Raw genomic sequence first — 18059 nt, 5'->3', positions numbered from 1 at the left:
CAGACAGATTCACCTGACAAATCATGTAACTCAACGAAGCAAAATTGTATTTAGGTTACATGCCATTCAAGTCACTCTAACGTGAAAAATATGGGGGATGAGAACCACATATGTTTTCAGGTAAATATGAAGTGAAAATTTTTAGGAGTGTTACTGGGTGTCATTTAAATTTTTGGAAATCAAGAGCGTTACGCTGAAAGGGAAAATTTCGAACGGTACTAACGTGCCTTTATCTTTCGATGGATGTTGACGATTTATCAATCGACGTAAGAATGAATATCCATAATTTGCCATCCTCATTGAAACTTAAGATTATTTACTATAAGCAATAGGCGAGAATTTTCCGTTAACCCGTTCCAGTTCCCTCCTTGGAAAAAATATCAACGGAAGTCGCATGAAGATTTAGAATATTCGTAGAAAGTGATTTAAGAAGTTTAAGCTACATGCAGTCTAGAACTGCGAGTTATTCGGTAGCGTGTGATAAAAATTATTTCAGATTTCCGAGACGTCCAATGGTTGACATTTCTGTTTACCTTTTCATTGGTTCAACATGGAAATAACAGAAAATGTTTGTGAAAGAACCACGGCAACATTGCTGCCAAATCTGATACGACAGTTAGCTCATGGTTTTTGATTTTCTCTCCACAATTAATGTTTTCGATACAATAATTTCATAACGTATAACCGTTTTTGGTCTAGAAATATTTATTTCATTACTTCTTGCATCAAATGCATTTCAACGCATAAAACGCATCAGCAACGCGAAGAGGTTTTACTACACCTTATTTTGCATTCATTTAATTTAACTCGATTCTGTAATATGTTTGCGCATACCGAAACAAAAATCTCATGCAAAAGTTCACGTAACCAGTACGTAGCAGCAAACACGTACAGGTTCACCTGATCAAAACGTAACTAATGTCAAACTGATGCCGCGTCATTAGTACTGGAAAATCCAGTCATGATTTGACCTGATAAAATGTAAATATTCGCATAATTAAAATTTTTTAATGTACATTTCCCAACACTGGACGTGGTTTTGCTGACGCATTTTTTACAATTGTCTTTTCTCAGTACATTCAAAGTAATTGCCTATGTTCCGGGTATTAAGCCACCAGGAGTGGAAATTAATTAGAGGTTGTCCATATACCACGTGGACCAGTTCTTGTCATTTTTAAAATACATTTGCTCATATACATTTTCAAAAATTTGTATGGACAGTGGACAATCGACATACCCCCCTCCCCCTAAGATGTCCACGTGGTATATGGACGTGAACATGTCTGAATCGATGTATGCATTATGACAACATGTGATAGACTTCACCGTTTTGAAGATGTTGGATTACTCTACGGTGGTTGTCAAACGTACTAGTTTTGTGGGATCATCGTGATAGCAACGCAGCAAAGCCAAATTAAGAAAATGACAGTTATTCGGCTTGTAAAATGTTCATCGCATGTCATTTGACTAATTTGCTGATAACTTTCTTTAGAAGCAAAATTTCTTTGGATTTTGAACAGTTTCATAACGCTTGAAATTATGTTATTGGCGCACTTTCTCCGCACCTAACGAGGGAACAAAGGAAAGCTGCGCGTCTCAGGCTGAGTGCTATAGCTATAAACTCCATCTTAATACACCTTTTTGCCTTTCTCAGGCTTGACAAAACTCCTCATACTCGCTAGAGTCAAATAAAATCATCATCAGCAAAATGCTGCCTTCGCATCCTCACAATTGAGTGGAAGCATTTAAAAGAAGAGGTATTAAAAAGAATGAGGAAAAGCAAAATAAACACATATGTGAGTGAGGCGTCGGGCGAAAGAGCACTCATTGAGCTTCCGGAGCGACGCTTTTATGTGAAAAAAATCCTGGAGGTTGTTTTGAGTGTGAGTGAGTAACGTACCACAAGAAAAAGATGAACAGATAGACTCGCTCTTGTTTTGCGATGTACAAGCTCGGGTTTAATGATGAACATCACAACATTGAGTTCTGATGCTTATTTCTGCTTCTCAAAAAAATCATGCTCTTACTCATTTTCTACTCGGCGAGGAGTTTTTGGCAAGCCTCGTATACGCAAGTATACGCAAAGGCTATAGGATTACTCCAAAACCGAACTTTTAATATTAGGTTTGAAGACCCATAGTGCCAATCGACTCAGCTCGACAAATTGAGGTGATGTCTGTATGTATTAGAGTGAGGCGTCATGGTCATTTTTTAAAATCAATGGTTTTTCAAAGCCATTCTGGGTCATATGCACATGTTTCAAAATGGATAAATTGATATGAAATTTGCGAAAAAGAATCCACGTGTCCTGGAGGGACTCGAACCGTCAACCCCATACTCTCTAGATAGTCGTGATAACCCCTACAAAAGACGACTTAAAGGTTCCGTTTGCGGAAAAGCCATCAAAATCCGAGTACCAACCTCCACCGTGGTTAGCTCTTTTTTGCAAATTGAATATCTTTCGGATGCTTGATTTGCCCAATCATCACATGTGCTTTACTATTGTATATCCACAGTCAAAAAAAAAGACAGGAACACCGCCTTCGACCAGATGTCGTACAGACTGAACACTTAACACCTAGCATGAGACAACGGGCAGGACACATAACACCCAGTGGAGATTTTTTCGATTACGAAAAGTTTCCTCCTTACCGGGGTAGGAATCGATCCCACATTTCATAGCACATGGGCACATAACATATAGGCATCTTTGTCGTGGAATGTGGTCCTTCGATGATTTTGGAACACTAGCGAACCTAGCGGTGGAAGTCAAGCTTTACTGAACAACGCACAAAAGACATAGCAGCATCGCATGCTTTGCTTTATTTCGTCTGTCGCCCTGGATATACGGAAGTGCCGTTCGTCGATTATTGATACACAAAGAGCCTACTTTGAAATTTGCAGTTTGTTCTATGATGTCTGTCTGTTTTGTGACATGGGTCTAGACAATTGACGTCGCTAACCGCACGACCAAGAAGCCTGCTCACATTGTTTATTATCGAGAACATCACATTCTATGCCCCCAACAACGGGCTGGGCGGATTTGTATAGAGTGTGAGTATTAGTGCCAGGGGGGGGGGCTCCTTAGCCGTGCGGTAAGACGCGTGGCTACAAAGCAAGACCATGCTGAGGGTGGCTGGGTTCGATTCCCGGTGCCGGTCTAGGCAATTTTCGGATTGGAAATTGTCTCGACTTCCCTGGGCATAAAAGTATCATCGTGTTAGCCTCGTGATATACGAATGCAAAAATGGTAACCTGGCTAAGAAACCTCGCAGTTAATAACTGTGGAAGTGCTTAATGAACACTAAGCTGCGAGGCGGCTCTGTCCCAGTGTGGGGATGTAATGCCAATAAGAAGAAGATGTGTGCCAAAGACTTGCTTGGTTAAAACATTTGATGCGTGTGATTGTTCTACGTAACCGGTCGCGTGTGCTCAAACGACTAATGACGGTGGAAGACCGACACTTGATTAAAATCAATTGCATATTACTCGGCAACTCGGCCGTACGAAAATCATTTTTTGTTAAATATCTTGGCTGTGCATATGCTTTAACGTTCTCCAGGTGGCCCACTGAAAATTCCTCTAATGTGTGGATTCTATTTAATAAAAAAAAACCCAACTTAATTCACCGAGTGATGATGCTGCCTTTCTCGCATCTAGCCAAGACACCAACCTTATATGGCGTTAATATGGTTTGATGTACCACTTTCTTTATAACTTTCAAACGCAACCGTCGATCAATATAAAATTTAATAGTGATCAACTGGGCTTTGCCCCCTGTCGAATGAACCTTGTTGCGATCGGTTAAGGATTACTATATGAAAAGTTGTCTAATGTTTTTCTTAGATTTTGTTCACACACATACACACATATACACACATACATACACACGGACAGACGGACATTTGTTCAGCTCTTCGAGCTGAGTCGATTGGTATATAAAACTATAGGTCTCCGAGGCTTCTATAAAAAGCTCGTTTTCGGAGTGAAATGATAGCCTTTCGGTACAACATTGTTGTACGAGAAAGGCAAAAACGTCGTCGTTATTAGATATCAGCTTAAGCGCCAATTAGGTTTTCCTGAATGCCGCCCTCCGGTAAGTCGCAGGTTCGAAAATGGAAGGATAGAGAGCAGGGTTTGCAGAAATGGCTCTCAATAGATAACGAACAACGATAAAAGAGAGGCAAAATCTGTTCCGAATCATAACAAGTCATGATAACAAATTTATCAAACTTGTATACAAGTGCGAAAAAATTGAATCAGATAGGCAGCCCCCACAGAAAAATGGTGATTCTCGCTTTGTTTTCGCTCCTGATGTCACTTAATGATTAATCAATAATGATTATTCAAATTGATCGGTCAATCAGAGAACGAAATCATTTTGCCTGTGATTATCTTTTTCTCATTTGGCAGCTTAGTATTCATTCAGCACTTCCAAATTTATCGACTGCGAGGTTTCTCAGCCAAGTTAACATTTTTGCATTCGTGCCCCACAGAAAAATGGTGATTCTCGCTTTGTTTTCGCTCCTTTCGTCTTGGTTGCACAGCTGTGTAGAACAAGTTGAAATGCATCATCAGAGTCAGTGCTCCCCACATTTGGAGCTTTCTAGAAGAAATGTATCATGGGGTATAACATCCCGAATTAGTTCTCTATCATGACAGCTTACGAAAAAAGTTTCTCGCGGTATGCTACACATCGTATATGTATACAGAGATGATAAGTGAGAGACTTGCTCTTTCTCGTTAGGATTCAATCCCTGGCTGTTCCTAATCTCAGATGATGAATCACAGAAGTGTCCGTTCTAACATAACCAGCGTACATATACTGAAAAACAATTACGGATTCCACATCGATAACAAAAAGTATCATTGGCACTCCTACATCCATGATGCTTGAATTAATGAGTGCGTGCAACAACAAAAAAATCCTCCTCTATTTTCTGGTAACTCTTCAATCCTCACATTCTGCGACCCCCATCTGGAAGCATATCCACTCGGATCTAAGGGCTTCTTTCTGGATTTTCTTTACGGCCCATAGGGCAAAGTCGTTTCGGGGTACTGAGGAAGTTGACTCATCAAATCGCTGTTGGTGATCGCGAACAAGCACACAAGATTTCTGTCTGTTGCTGTCTCTTGCGGAATACAAATACTTCTGACCTGACCTTCTGACCAAGACTCTGACCTGACAAGAGATGGCATCAAGGCTGATACTGAACCGAGCGGTTCCAGAAGTTCAGATCATTGATACTGAAAAAAATTTATGTGAGATGTGCTCCGTTTCCCGCTTCTACCCGGGTATACTTCAGGGAGTGCCTTCTTATATGTTTTCTTTTGGATGTCAATAAAGATGGTTGAGTGTATTCATTAAGGGAACGGATAAAAATGGTGTACTAAACAGAAATTGCAAATGCTCTGTTATTATTTTTTTATTTTGTGTGGGTTAAAGCTCAAAGTACTTATATTAATGTGGGACACCTATTTATTTTACAAATTATCAAATTAATAAACAAATGGAGTATGTTGTTAATTCAACCACTTAATCCAAACAAAAAAAGGTAAAGATCGGTGCAATAGAATGAAAGTTATACATGCGTAAAGAGAGTCAAATCCAATCTTTGAAAGATTGACTTAAAATGCATGCTCAAGGACGGATGTTTAAAATAAAATATTTGATGAATGATTGTTGTTAAAATATTATTGAGCTAACCAATTGGCCAATTCGAATATCAACAACATAAACTACACACAAGAAAAATACTATTATTACGAAGACAGAAAATCTCCCTTAAATCACATCAACCTTACCTGTTCGCACAACATGTTTTGATTGTGAACATCGCCACTGGCCGCCGCCAGCTGGCCAGCCTGTTCCCGTTTCTCCTGCTCCAGCAGATCTTCCAATAGCAGCCTTTGCTCCTGTAACAATTGGAATGCATTGTTGCATTTAGGAATTCAAACACAATTTGCGGCGAACGGTAGTTCGATTTTTTTTTTTCTAATTTAAGAAAGTAGCGAGAAAATTAGCCAAACAATATTATTTTCAAGAAAACAACCCAACTAAGTAGAAGTTCTACTTTCTAAAACCACACGTGCTGCATAAATGCACTCGAAATCAGCTTCGCTGCATTCATAATAGAAGTGCGACGCTCTTTGGCGGATTCTACATGCTCTGTTAGATTGATGGGTACGATAGGAATGATGGGGTTTTCACTGAACTGTGGTTTAATTACAGAACCAATAAAAAAAGGAATTGGAATATGGTACTTCACAGGATATTTTGACTTGCTATGACGGTGATGAAAAGCCATGTGTCAACAGTGATATTTCATGTTATTGTGCCACAACTGCATCAATTTGATACAGCATTGCAATCTACCGTTAGCCAAAGTTAATGAAAATCTATGGTGCCAATATCAACTACATACTAGAATACGAAACCATTGTTGTTTGAAGAAATGTAGCCACAGCTAATTCAGTTTTTTTCTTCAATTGTGAATACCTAGTTGAATTTAAATATGGAGCATTATACATACAATCACATAAGTTAAACCTATCCTCTATTTCAATGATTATTGTTTTTCGTATATACTCTGGTATATGATTATTATCTCATAGCAACCATGAAATGAAGTAAAAATAAATAGAGAAACCAGCAGGTGAAAAAGAAAAATGAGAAACAAAATAAGGACAAAGGAAACGATTTAAAAAAATGAACACTTTGAATATCCATAAATTACGTAACGCGAGGGGAGGGGATCGAGTGAAGTGTGACAATTCATTGCAATGTTTTTAGATGCTTCATACAAGAAGTGGGGGCCCTCCTTAGCCGTGCGGTAAGACGCGCGTCGGTCTAGGCAATTTTCGGATTGGAAATAGTCTCGACTTCCCTGGGCATAAAAGTATCATCGTGTCAGCCTCATGATATACGAATGCAAAAATGGTAACTTGGCTTAGAAACCTAGCAGTTAATAACTGTTGAAGTGCTTAATGAACACTAAGCTGCGAGGCGGCTCTGTCCCAGTGTGGGGATGTAATGCCAATAAGAAGAAGAAGAAGATACAAGAAGTGACATAGGGGGTAGTCTAGAGTCCTACAAGAAGTCATGTGACATGTTTGACAGGTCTCCTGCTCGTTTGGAACGCGCATTTGTATGGAACTGACAGACGATTCTGTTCCAATTCTGACACTTGACGACACTGTTATTATAGTCACTGTTATAGGGGGAGGAGGGGTTGAAAATGGCCGATTTTTGCGTTACGTAATTAATGGTTGTTCCCTTATCTGCTTTTTTTAAGTTAACGCAAGGTTAACACACTGTAAAAATATATGTAGGTAGTTGAAGATGTGCGCGCGTCTATGTGCATTGGGTGCCAATGGAATGTTTTCGAAAAAAAATTCTACGAATTTCAAGAAACAGCAATGCTTACATATTTCGTTAGCCCAAAATATTTGCCTGTTCATATTTTCAGCATAATCGGACATGGATTAGGGATTTATTAATTTTTTAAAGTTCAATTCGACATGGTTCAAGGGTGTCATGAACAGTCAATATGCAACATCTGAAATTTTTCAGTTTTGGGATTTTTTTCAGATGATATCCAAACCTTGACAGAAGAGATATTCTCAAGTTTACTAAAAGAATTATAACATTTTTTTCCAATATCAGATTTTGCATTTAAATTCAAAGTTCATTTTTCAATTTCTAAGGGCGGGGGGAGTCGTCGGGAGCTTCGGAATTAGAAAAAAAAAATATGGTTGAAAATTTTAAAACTTTCATTGATAGGCACCTTGATCGGTGACTGATTAAGCACAAATTATGCATAAGGTTACACATTGGATTGTGAGCAATGTCTTCTTTCAGAATTCGAAAGCGCTATTTTCGTTGGTACCATAAATGTGCATACAAAAAACGCAAATATTAGTTAATATTCCAGTGTTATCAACAACATATCCACATCAGCTGAAACCTATTCAGAGTAGTCAATGAAATTAAGAATACAAACTCACTTAATCGTATCGCGTATTGAAACTTATTTAAACCATGGATGACAATATTGGGATGTATGTGATTAGACCACGCGACCTAGAAATCAGCGTGCTTATGCAAAATGCTTATTGACGTCAATAAGCTCTATAACAAATTTTCTGGGCCGCTGCCTGTTGGAGAAGCTTGCGACCATTGTTTATTTAAAATATTATTATCTCTAAAAGATAATCATAAAATACAACAAACTTAAGGTGAAACAAAATTGCAGATTTAATTCATAATATAGTTCGTCTTCAGATGAAAGACACCACAAGAGTTAGAGTATCTGGCGCAAAATTATCGTTGCATTGATTAAGGTCTCATTCAACACGTAGTTAAACTATGCGGTGTGATTATTTATTTTACATCATGTAAATATGATTCACCCACAATTTATTCACTAAACTAAATTATCTTAAGATACAAACTTGACAAAACATCCAAATTCCTTCTCCCAAATAATAAGGCTACAATGGAACTAGAAAAGCTTAAACAATGAGTGTCACTACAAGCCATAAAAGACTACAACTAGTCAAACAAATCTCGACTTTTTGGCTCTTGGTGCAATCGGGCTTCATTGAATGCTGTCTAAATTGCCTGGCTCCGTGAAAGGTTGTTTTTTTTTCTCAGTACAGACTGTTGTCTTGGCTCACCTTTAGCAGTAACGATCGTCTGGCAGAGGACGCACTGCCGAACATGGCACCCGAATAGTAATTTCTTTGCCCATATTTGTCATGATGGTTGTGGCGGTCCATCGGTGGCAACAGGCCACACCCAGGAGGCTGATGATCGTATGGCAGCACCGCTGCTCCAAACGGAGAGGAACTCATCGGAGGAAGAGAAGGGACTGGTTGTGGTATCGGTGATGACAAAGGTGGTAGTGATGATGGTGGTTTTGATAAAGGCAGGGTTTGCAATTGCGGTTGTGACTGAGGTGGTGGTAGTGGCGGCGGCTGCAGCGGCGGTGAAGGCGTTATTTGATAATGCTTTATTATGCGCGCGATTCATTCATTGTTTTCAACGTTAGTCGAGGGGGAGCAATAGTCAAACACAAATTAAACAATTCATATTCAAGTAATCACGGCGAGTATTAAGATATTTTATGATTATAATTATTATCGAGAACGAATTTTTATATATACAAACATGCATAAAGCAGTAAAAAATAATAAAAAATGAAATACATCGCATTTTAGTGACACATTGTCCAATAACTGTCTTTTGAATGAAAAACTTCACAATTACACGTACTTGTGAATTAATAATATTAATAAATATAAATGTACAATCACACCAATCATTCAACAACATATAAACGAACTTGCAAGTAGCAAATCAAAATTGGTAAAAGTAGACATATGAATGGTTTACTAACCTGATTGACCCCAGGGGCTCCTGATAAAGCACCAGGCTGGATTCCCGGGTATGGCGGTGGTGGCTCCGGATAAGGTGGCGGAGGCGCTTGGCCCGGCACGCTTACGGGACCGGCACCTGGTACTTGTGGAGCTGGTTGCTGAAGTTGTTGATGCAAAACCGATTGACCAACCGACGTTTGACCCGGCTGGTTCGGATTAGCAACAGTCTGAATGATGCGGTTTCCTTGAATCTGTTGAATGATTCTGGGTTGCTGTTGGCCTTGGATTAAATTCTGTTGAACCATTCCTCCCGGATGGTCTAGCTTCAACTGTTGTATACGCGACTGGTTCAATAGTCTGGCGGAAAACAGAATTGGAATTAGATGGGCAAGGATTCCGACAGAGGCAACAAAGCCACAAATCGGTCATCTTGAATGTCACATGATTTTTCAGTATTCTTCCAAGAACACGAATGGAGAGAACCATTATGCACATTAGTTGTGGAAAGTATTATATTGATTTTTAGCTTGCCATGGAGATTAAAATTCATCACAGGTTAATTGAATATTCATCCTAAAGCATGTTTACCAGACCAGCGTTATAAAAATGCATTAGCAAAAAGAAATACCGTGATACAAAAACATGATTACAACTCAAGACGGTTAATTTCAAATTTCTAGAACACCCTTATTGTATTTTGACAGATACGTTTTCGACCTCAAAAGTAAGGCCGTCTTCAGTGTCTCGTACTTGACTGACTTAAGTACGAGAGTACGAGAAATAAAGTCAAGTACGAGACACTGAAGATGCGGCAGAAATGGAGAACCATCTGTCAAGATATTATAGGAATTCAATGGATTGTATTAAAATCGTTACAGGTGAAAACATTCCACTAAAAAGCTCAAAATAATTTTCTTATGATTACAAAAATGAACAGTGTTGTACATACCCTGTTCGAACACTGACAGACACAGTGTTGTTTGCAGTAACTACGCCCACGGCGCCATCTTTGGATAGCAATTTCGTTCCGACTGCCATTGGTTTTCCAATTGCTGCGGCATGCTGAACCTATAATACAAAGCAAAAAAAAAAATTTATCCACTGAGGATCATGAGTGCCCACCTACTGAATACACCAACCTGTTGCTGCATTTGTTGTTGAATTTGTTGAAGATGGGCTGGCGTCAATGGTCGTATAGTCTTCATCTGGCCAGCGAGCAATTGTTGTTGAAGCTGCTGAGGTGGCGTTTGTGCTTGGGGGCCCAAAGCTTGTCCGCCGCTTATCAATTGCTGCAGCTGTGTGGGCTGCTGTTGCTGTCCTATGCCATGGGATAGCTGTTGTTGGATAGGTAATTGTTGCTGCATCGATTGTATTTGCTGAGTTTGCAACATTTGCTGCTGACTCTGTACCATCACTCCTGCCGACATTTGCTGTTGCGTAACGACCGTAGACGACGTTGCCATCATCGTATTCTGCGTCATGGCTAGAGGTCGTTGTAGTTTCGAATCATCAACGGCATTGTCACTAGCATCCATGGTTTCTGATTTGCACGTATCCGCTGGGGCACTAAGCTTTGAAGTGTCCTCCGATTTTTCACCTTCCGGCTCGTCTAGCTCCAAGCTGTCCAGTAAATTCGATTTTTCTCCATCGGTTGTGTCTAGCTCTGGGTCTGCGTATTCCAAAATATTGAAATCAGCTCCCATCTCAGCTGTCAAGGAATCGAGCAGTTCATCATCATCATCACCCAGTCCTCCGAGGATATCGTCTCCAACACCCTCAACCTCACCAATGCCTGTATTATCTTCCTGCTCCAATTTCTCAAGCTCTGCCGATACGCTATCCGGAATTTCGGAAGCACCTTCCGCACCGCTCGTTGACTGAGCCTGTGTAACAGTACTTGGATTACCTTGGGTACTGCTTGATGTTGGCGCATGTGCGTCTCCTTCGCCAGCGAGTCGTTGAGCCAATAACGCAATATTCTGTTGATCTGTTTGTGATGTTAATGTGTTCGACATTTGTCCGATTTGTGGTTGACCCAGCGTTTGGATAGGACTTCCGGATTGAATTTGCGTAACAAATGATCCATCCGGACGGTTGGGTAGCTGCATACGTTGACGTATCATTTGTGGTTGCTGCATTGGTTGCGTAATCAACATTTGCCCTCCAGACGCTGTTCGGATAATCTGCTGTCTAATTATGGGACCATTAGGACCAGACACCATGTTAGGGTTTTGTGGTCGCATTCCACCAGCGGGTATTGGCATCCGTGGCCGAGCCATCATGTTTGGAGGCAACGGTTGCCGGAATGTGCCGTTGTCCATTGGAGCTGCTTGCAGCTGCTGGTTTGGCAATTGTAGCTGTGGTTGGAGTTGTGATTGTAGCTGAGGTTGTTGTTGTTGTTGAGGTTGCTGTATTTGTCCAACCGCTTGCGGATCTTCCATAAATGGAGACTGTGGCTGCATGGGCTGTGGTGACTGCAATGTCGGTTGTTGAGGCTGTACCATCACTTGGCCTGTACCACTGGTAGGAAGTTGCTGCCGCTGTAACAAATCTCGCAGCTGTCGGTTGCCTTCCTGCACAGGTTGATTGAACCCATCTTGGCGCGGCGAAGTGAATGGAGAGTTCTGGACAGGGCTGAATACCTCACCGGGTCTAGCGTAAACAGTTTGTCGTCCTTGATTTCCAGCAAATTGAGGTCTCGGTGTACCTGGAGCCTGAGCGTACGGCGTATCAAGGTTGATTCTCATCGGCGTCTGGGGATTGGACATTGGTTGACCGGAATACGCCGGGCTGCGGTTAGGTGTTTGAATTGGACTTTGATGACCAACTGAGCGCGGCGTTTGCGGCGAATGATGCACGTAATTGTCTGGCAAACCTTCCGAGGGAGGTCTGGCAAACGGATCCATGCCGCTTTGACTAGCGGGAGACCCCGGTAACATGTCGTGCGGTGACGGAGGAGGTTGAGACTGCGGAGAAAATGGACTTTGATTGAGGCGTTGTTGTCCGGGAAGTCCAGGACGCTGTTGCTGAATTGGAACCGACATCGGTCGATTGCCCATTCCGGGATGTTGAAAGTTGGAAACTGGACTCGATGGCGGATTTTGACCAACCGGAACCATGCGACTTTTATTAACCGGCGAGACGAATTGATTTCGAGATGTAGGCGACGGACTAGCCATGGGACCCATCGCGGTGGCACCATCGGTGGTGACCTGTAGTTGCATTGTGGGATCTGGGGAAAAATAATGTACATCGTAATATGGGTTTAGACTATTTTTTTTGGAAATTTGCGAACGACCAACAAAACAAAGCAAATAAATAGATGATTGTATTATCTCATAGCTCTCATATTCAACCCAACAAAACAAAGTAAAAGGAACAATTTTTAGTTTTTAAATAAAACCTTTTTTTAGTACTTTACAATTATAAGCACTAGGGTGCTAATGGAATGTATTGACCATCGAATTTCAACAACGGGTAGTGCTCACAAGTTTCATCTCCTCAAAAATGTTCCCAGGCAAAATTTGAGCTCAATCGGACATCGTTAAGGGTTTGACCAAAGCGGTCAAAGTTTGGCTTTTTTGAAACACGAAAATTTACCAGAAAAATTTCGAAATCGACTAGTCCTAGAAATGCATACAACGTCGAGATCTGGTGTCACCTCGTAAAAAAAAATTCAAATAGATTGCATATTTTTTTAATTCGATTTTTTTATGCCAAATGTCTTAGAAATGCATGAAACGCACCCTAATTATTAAAGTCACCTTGGTTGGCGCGAAGACCACGCCAGCGCCAGGAGTAGAGAAAAAAAACCTAACCACAAATCATCACTTGTATTCGAACAGCGAAGAAATAAACACCTGTGAACAGTTTTGTCCGTATTTTTTATTTCCCGATCCGCCGGTGGAAAATTCTTGCTTGTCCGACAGTTTCTCCAACCTCGTTCTGGTTGTCCAAGTTCCTCTTCGTCCTCGCTGCTTCGCGTCCGATTTTCGTACATAACTTATTGGTGGTTCGAGCCGGATAATGGATCTAGCCGAAATGGAAAAATTACATACGAAACGCGAGGTTATGTTTTCTAAAGTCAAGTGGGAGTTGTCCGTCGCGAAAGCACTCCACACCCGAAATCCGTCGTACGGTGAAGTGAATGAGCGTCGGAAAAAACTCACGGAACTTGCCGCCAATTTCGATTTGGTTCAAACGACGATTGAGGAGAACACTTCGAACTTAATGGATACACGTCGGTGTTCAATTATCGGGCACAATTCGATGCAGCATATTTCGAGGTTTGGTTACGGAGTTCCTTGATGTTAATCAAGACAGAGTTTTGTGGCACAGTGCATCGAATGTCACCCAACGATTTGCGGGATGCAATAAGGGCACTTTTGCAAAGTCAACACAAATTGATCGACGGTCAACATCAACCACAATAGCAAGCCGCAACGGGAAGTCAGATGTCGAATCATGAACCCCAAGTCAAGCTACCACAACTTAACATCCCTATCTTCTGCGGTGAACGAAAATCGTGGAACTCATTCAAGGATTTGTTCATCAGTACGATTCACAACAGGGTGGATCTGACGGCGTCCGTAAAAATGCAATACTTGTTTTCTTACCTGGACGGTGAAGCAAAGCGGATGGTAAGTTCCTTTCCGATCAGTGACGCGAACTACATGGAGGCATGGGAAATACTCGAGACGCACTATGACAAGAAAAAGTACACAGCTTGCCTGAAAAAACTTGTGACAACTTCTGACGAAGTCATCCGACAGTTGAAAGCTCTGGGAAACGAGTACGAGACACGGGATCCCTGGTTTATCCATCTATTGCTCGAAAAAGTTGACCGAGAAACCCGTACACTATGGGCGCAGAAGATCATTGACGAAGGAAATCCACTGTTCGCTGATTTCTTCGAGTTCTTACAGAAACGCTCTGACACTGGAGACTTGTGCAGCGTTCTCAAGGAAACCAGGAGAAAGTGTGAAGAAAGACATTCCGAAAAACAGTGTAGCTGAGAAGAAGTTTCAAGCCTTTCATGCAAGTGCTACACCGCAATCGTGTGTACAGTATACAGACCACACCTTGCGGTTATTCTGGGAGGTTCAAGAGCTTCGTCAAGCTAAGCAATGGACACAAGACGAGCAAAGGGTCGTTGATCACTTCAACTCGCCTCACGCACGTTCGGATGATGGTCTTTTCATCGTTAGATTACCTATGGATAAACAACTGGGAGAATCGTTGAACGCAGCAGTCAAGCGTCTACGTGCAATAAAACACAAATTCGAGAGCGACAGCAGTTTCAAGAAAATATATGTCGCGTTTATGCAGGAGTATCAAGATTTGGGCCACATGGGGCTAATTCCGGAGACAGAAATCCAAGCCGATTGCAAAACCCCATGTTGTAAAGGAGGATAGCAGTACGGCAGTACGACCAAGTTACGAGTCGTAGCTTCGAGTGCCACGACCTCTGGAATTTCGTAAAACGACCTGCTATTCGATGCTCCAAATATCAACGCTGTTCCTTTTGATATAATGATGGACTTCCAATTCTACAAGGTGGTATTTACGGTTGACGCAGTCAAAATGTATCGTCAAATATTAACACACCCTGATGATCGAGACTACTTACGAGTAGTGTGGAGAAACTCACCGGAAAAGCCTATACAACACTTCCGGCTTCGAACGGTGACATACGGGCTCAAGAACTCTGGATTCCTCGCCATGGCAGCACTCAAGAAGATAGCGGAAGAACATCAAGAAAGGTATCCTGAAGCAGCCGAACGAATCATGAAGAGCACATACGTCGATGACATTATGTTGATGGCATAATTATGGAGAGCAACGAGATCGTCGAAAGCGCGGGTTTCATATTTCACAGATGGAGTTCCAATTCAGCGACGGTTTTGGAATCGTTACCGAAAGCTAGCTCAACAGCAGTGAATATACAGCTTCCGGATGAACGCGATACGGTGAAAGCTCTTGGTATTCGTTGGGTCCCGGACAGAGATGTTTTCACACTCAAGGTAAATTTGCACACTGATGGTCCCAACACAAAGCATCAACAACCTACTCCATATGGGATGCTTTTTTTCTTAAAAAAAAAAGTCTCATTGACGGTAACCTGATGTATCAGGAAAGTTTCACTATTCTCAGATTTTCGGGATATGATACACTGCGCAGCGTTTGTAATCTTCCCAAATGGGTACTTGCACAAAACTTCACGCGGCGAATGACTGTCGAAAGGTACGGCCGCGTTAAACGATACACCGCAATGCTATTCACCCATAAGAATCAAATAAACGGAACGCAGAAAGCATGGCGGTACCTTTCCTGAAGGGTACGCCGAGAGCAATTTTGAGAAAATCAGGCAACAATGGGTGGCCACTGAAAAACGGGAATTTCAATACTTTTCTATACGAATATTAATGCTTTCAGAGAAATATTTCCTTATGTGAATGATTCCCTAGAATATTCAGAAATTGTCGCACACACTGTTTCACTCCAATATATGTTTAGATCTGTCTCATTTGGAGAATTAAACTGAAATTAAACTTGAAAAGTGTCATTTCAATAATTAACGAATAACCCTGCTCACAGAGCAAGATTACTTTTGACAGATATCGAATCATTTAGCATCGATGTCTTATTGGAATTGCTGGATAGGACCAACCATTCTTATGACTGGCAGGGATGCCCGATACAATTTTTAAAAGTCTGTATCAATCTCAGCAAAATGTCTATTTGTCTGTATGGAGTTCAGAAGCGACAGGAACTGGAAAATTATTAAAAAACCATGGGCTTTTGACAACGTAGAATATCTAGGTTTCAATAATCAAAAAGTCGGTGTAAGACTTAGTCGAGTCCAAGTACGAGATACTGAAGACCTGAGACCTGAAGACAAATAAGGTTGCTGTTGAGGTCGAAATAGATATAAGCTCCAAGGGATGGCTTAAGAAACCTCAGAAGGATTACGTTCGAAAGTTGACATAATTTTACACGGTAATCCGTAAGAACAGATATCTTTTGGGTGCCCTAACGGAATGCTTTTGTGCTTCCGAATGGATTAATTTTGGGCTCCTAAATGGAATCTTTTTAGGGTTTCGAATAGAATAAAAGAATATTTCTGTTTGAAATTTTAAAAGGATTCTGCGTGAAATCCAGAATCCCGTTCAGAAGCTTAAATGGCCGCGCACGAAATTCCAAAATGATACCGTTTACCTTATAGAATTCCGTACGAAATCCCCATAACGATTTTGTTTGAAACCCAAAAAAACAAGGATTCTGTTTAGAAGTTCATTTTGAAAACCGAATATCTGTAAAAGTCTGTAATTTTAATCAAAAGTCTGTATAATGTCTGTAATCTGTATGATGTCTGTATGCAAGTCCAAGGCTTTGATCCGATTCGCGAATTAAAATAAAATTAAACTCAAAAGTGACAGTTCGGAAATTATGAAATCCCCCGCTCATAAGAATGGGTGGTGCTAACCAGCAAGACCAACAAAACATCTATCAAAAATGATTCAATATCTGTCAAAAATAATCTTGCTCTGCGAGCAGGGTTATTTGAAAATTTTCAAACCGTCACAGTTTAATTCGATTTTAATTCACGAATCGGACCAAAGCCCAAATGTCTGTATAAATACAGACATGTCTGTATGTCTGGCATCCCCCTGATGACTGGGTGATTTGTTGACCAGAGTTGACACCCGATACTAGGACAAAACGCAGGGAATAATTCGACGTGTGTAAACCGTGAAATAAATATCGGAACGAACGCGATAGAAGAACAACGTGTTATTTATTTGAATTCTTGAAATACATACGCAAATAATGAAACTCAATATCTGTATATTTACAGTTCGTGCTGCCAGTATACTTATGGTTCTGTGAATCAGCGCTTAAGGCGTACTTATGCTAACACGAGAGAGTGCAACATATGCAGCTTCCATGGTCGAGGTTGTTACGCAACCTTGCTTTCTGCTTGCCCAACTAACTACTGCATCCCCGACGAAGAAAACAAAGCCACTAGTCAATTTGCGATCTGCCGAATCTACAGCCACATCTGCGTCGCTGTATCCGGATAGAATTAGGTCCTTTGATCTGTCGCTGGTTAACTTCAACTCATAATCAGAGGTGCCCATCAGATAACGGAGGACTCGTTTTAATTCTGTCTAGTCCCGCTGCATTGGTTTAGACGATTTTCGGCTTAGTATTGATATTGCTACTGCTATGTCTGGTCTTGTTTGAAGCAAGATACAATAATGCTCCAATCAAACTATAGTACATAGTGTTGTTTGGTAGATCTTAACTCTCCTGTTGTTTTAAGTATCCTTGGTCAAGAGGGTACTTAGAATTTTTGGCCTCCTGAAGACCGAACCGTTCTGCTATTTCTCTGATGGATGATTGTTGACTTAGGGAATAGAGCCCGTTCTTGTCCTTACTCACCTTAATTCTGAGGAACTGGTTCACAGCTCCCAAACAGGATATATCAAAATGTTTCTTTAGTTCTTGCTCCAATCAATCGAGATATCGATCCTCCATACGATCCTGCATACGACGATCATGTCATTGACATATTTATATGAGTACATAAATCCATTCACCGCTGCGAAGTTGCCAGACATACATCCGACTGGGACTGAACCCATTTCGAGCAATACCTTTTTTACTGTAGAGTG

General features: G+C 41.0%; 1 protein-coding gene across 7 annotated transcripts in view; it reads right to left on the bottom strand.

The window, feature by feature from the left end:
* LOC134224651 (histone-lysine N-methyltransferase 2C-like) overlaps nucleotides 1-18059 on the bottom strand; it is a 108411-nt gene that overhangs the window by 43584 nt on the left and 46768 nt on the right. For 6 of the 7 annotated variants that reach the window (XM_062704127.1, XM_062704130.1, XM_062704131.1 and 3 more), the window contains 4 exons: nucleotides 10521-12613; nucleotides 10331-10449; nucleotides 9402-9738; nucleotides 5806-5916 (listed from right to left, as the gene is read on the bottom strand). In XM_062704127.1, the coding sequence (XP_062560111.1) occupies nucleotides 5806-5916; nucleotides 9402-9738; nucleotides 10331-10449; nucleotides 10521-12613 (2660 nt within the window). The remainder of the gene's footprint in view (nucleotides 1-5805; nucleotides 5917-9401; nucleotides 9739-10330; nucleotides 10450-10520; nucleotides 12614-18059) is intronic. The other variant, XM_062704132.1, reaches the window with a different exon arrangement.

The sequence above is a fragment of the Armigeres subalbatus genome, chromosome 3 (genome assembly GCF_024139115.2).
Source record: "Armigeres subalbatus isolate Guangzhou_Male chromosome 3, GZ_Asu_2, whole genome shotgun sequence".
NCBI classification, from domain to species: Eukaryota; Metazoa; Arthropoda; class Insecta; order Diptera; family Culicidae; genus Armigeres; species Armigeres subalbatus.
This window is presented reverse-complemented; position numbering and strand designations above follow the sequence as displayed.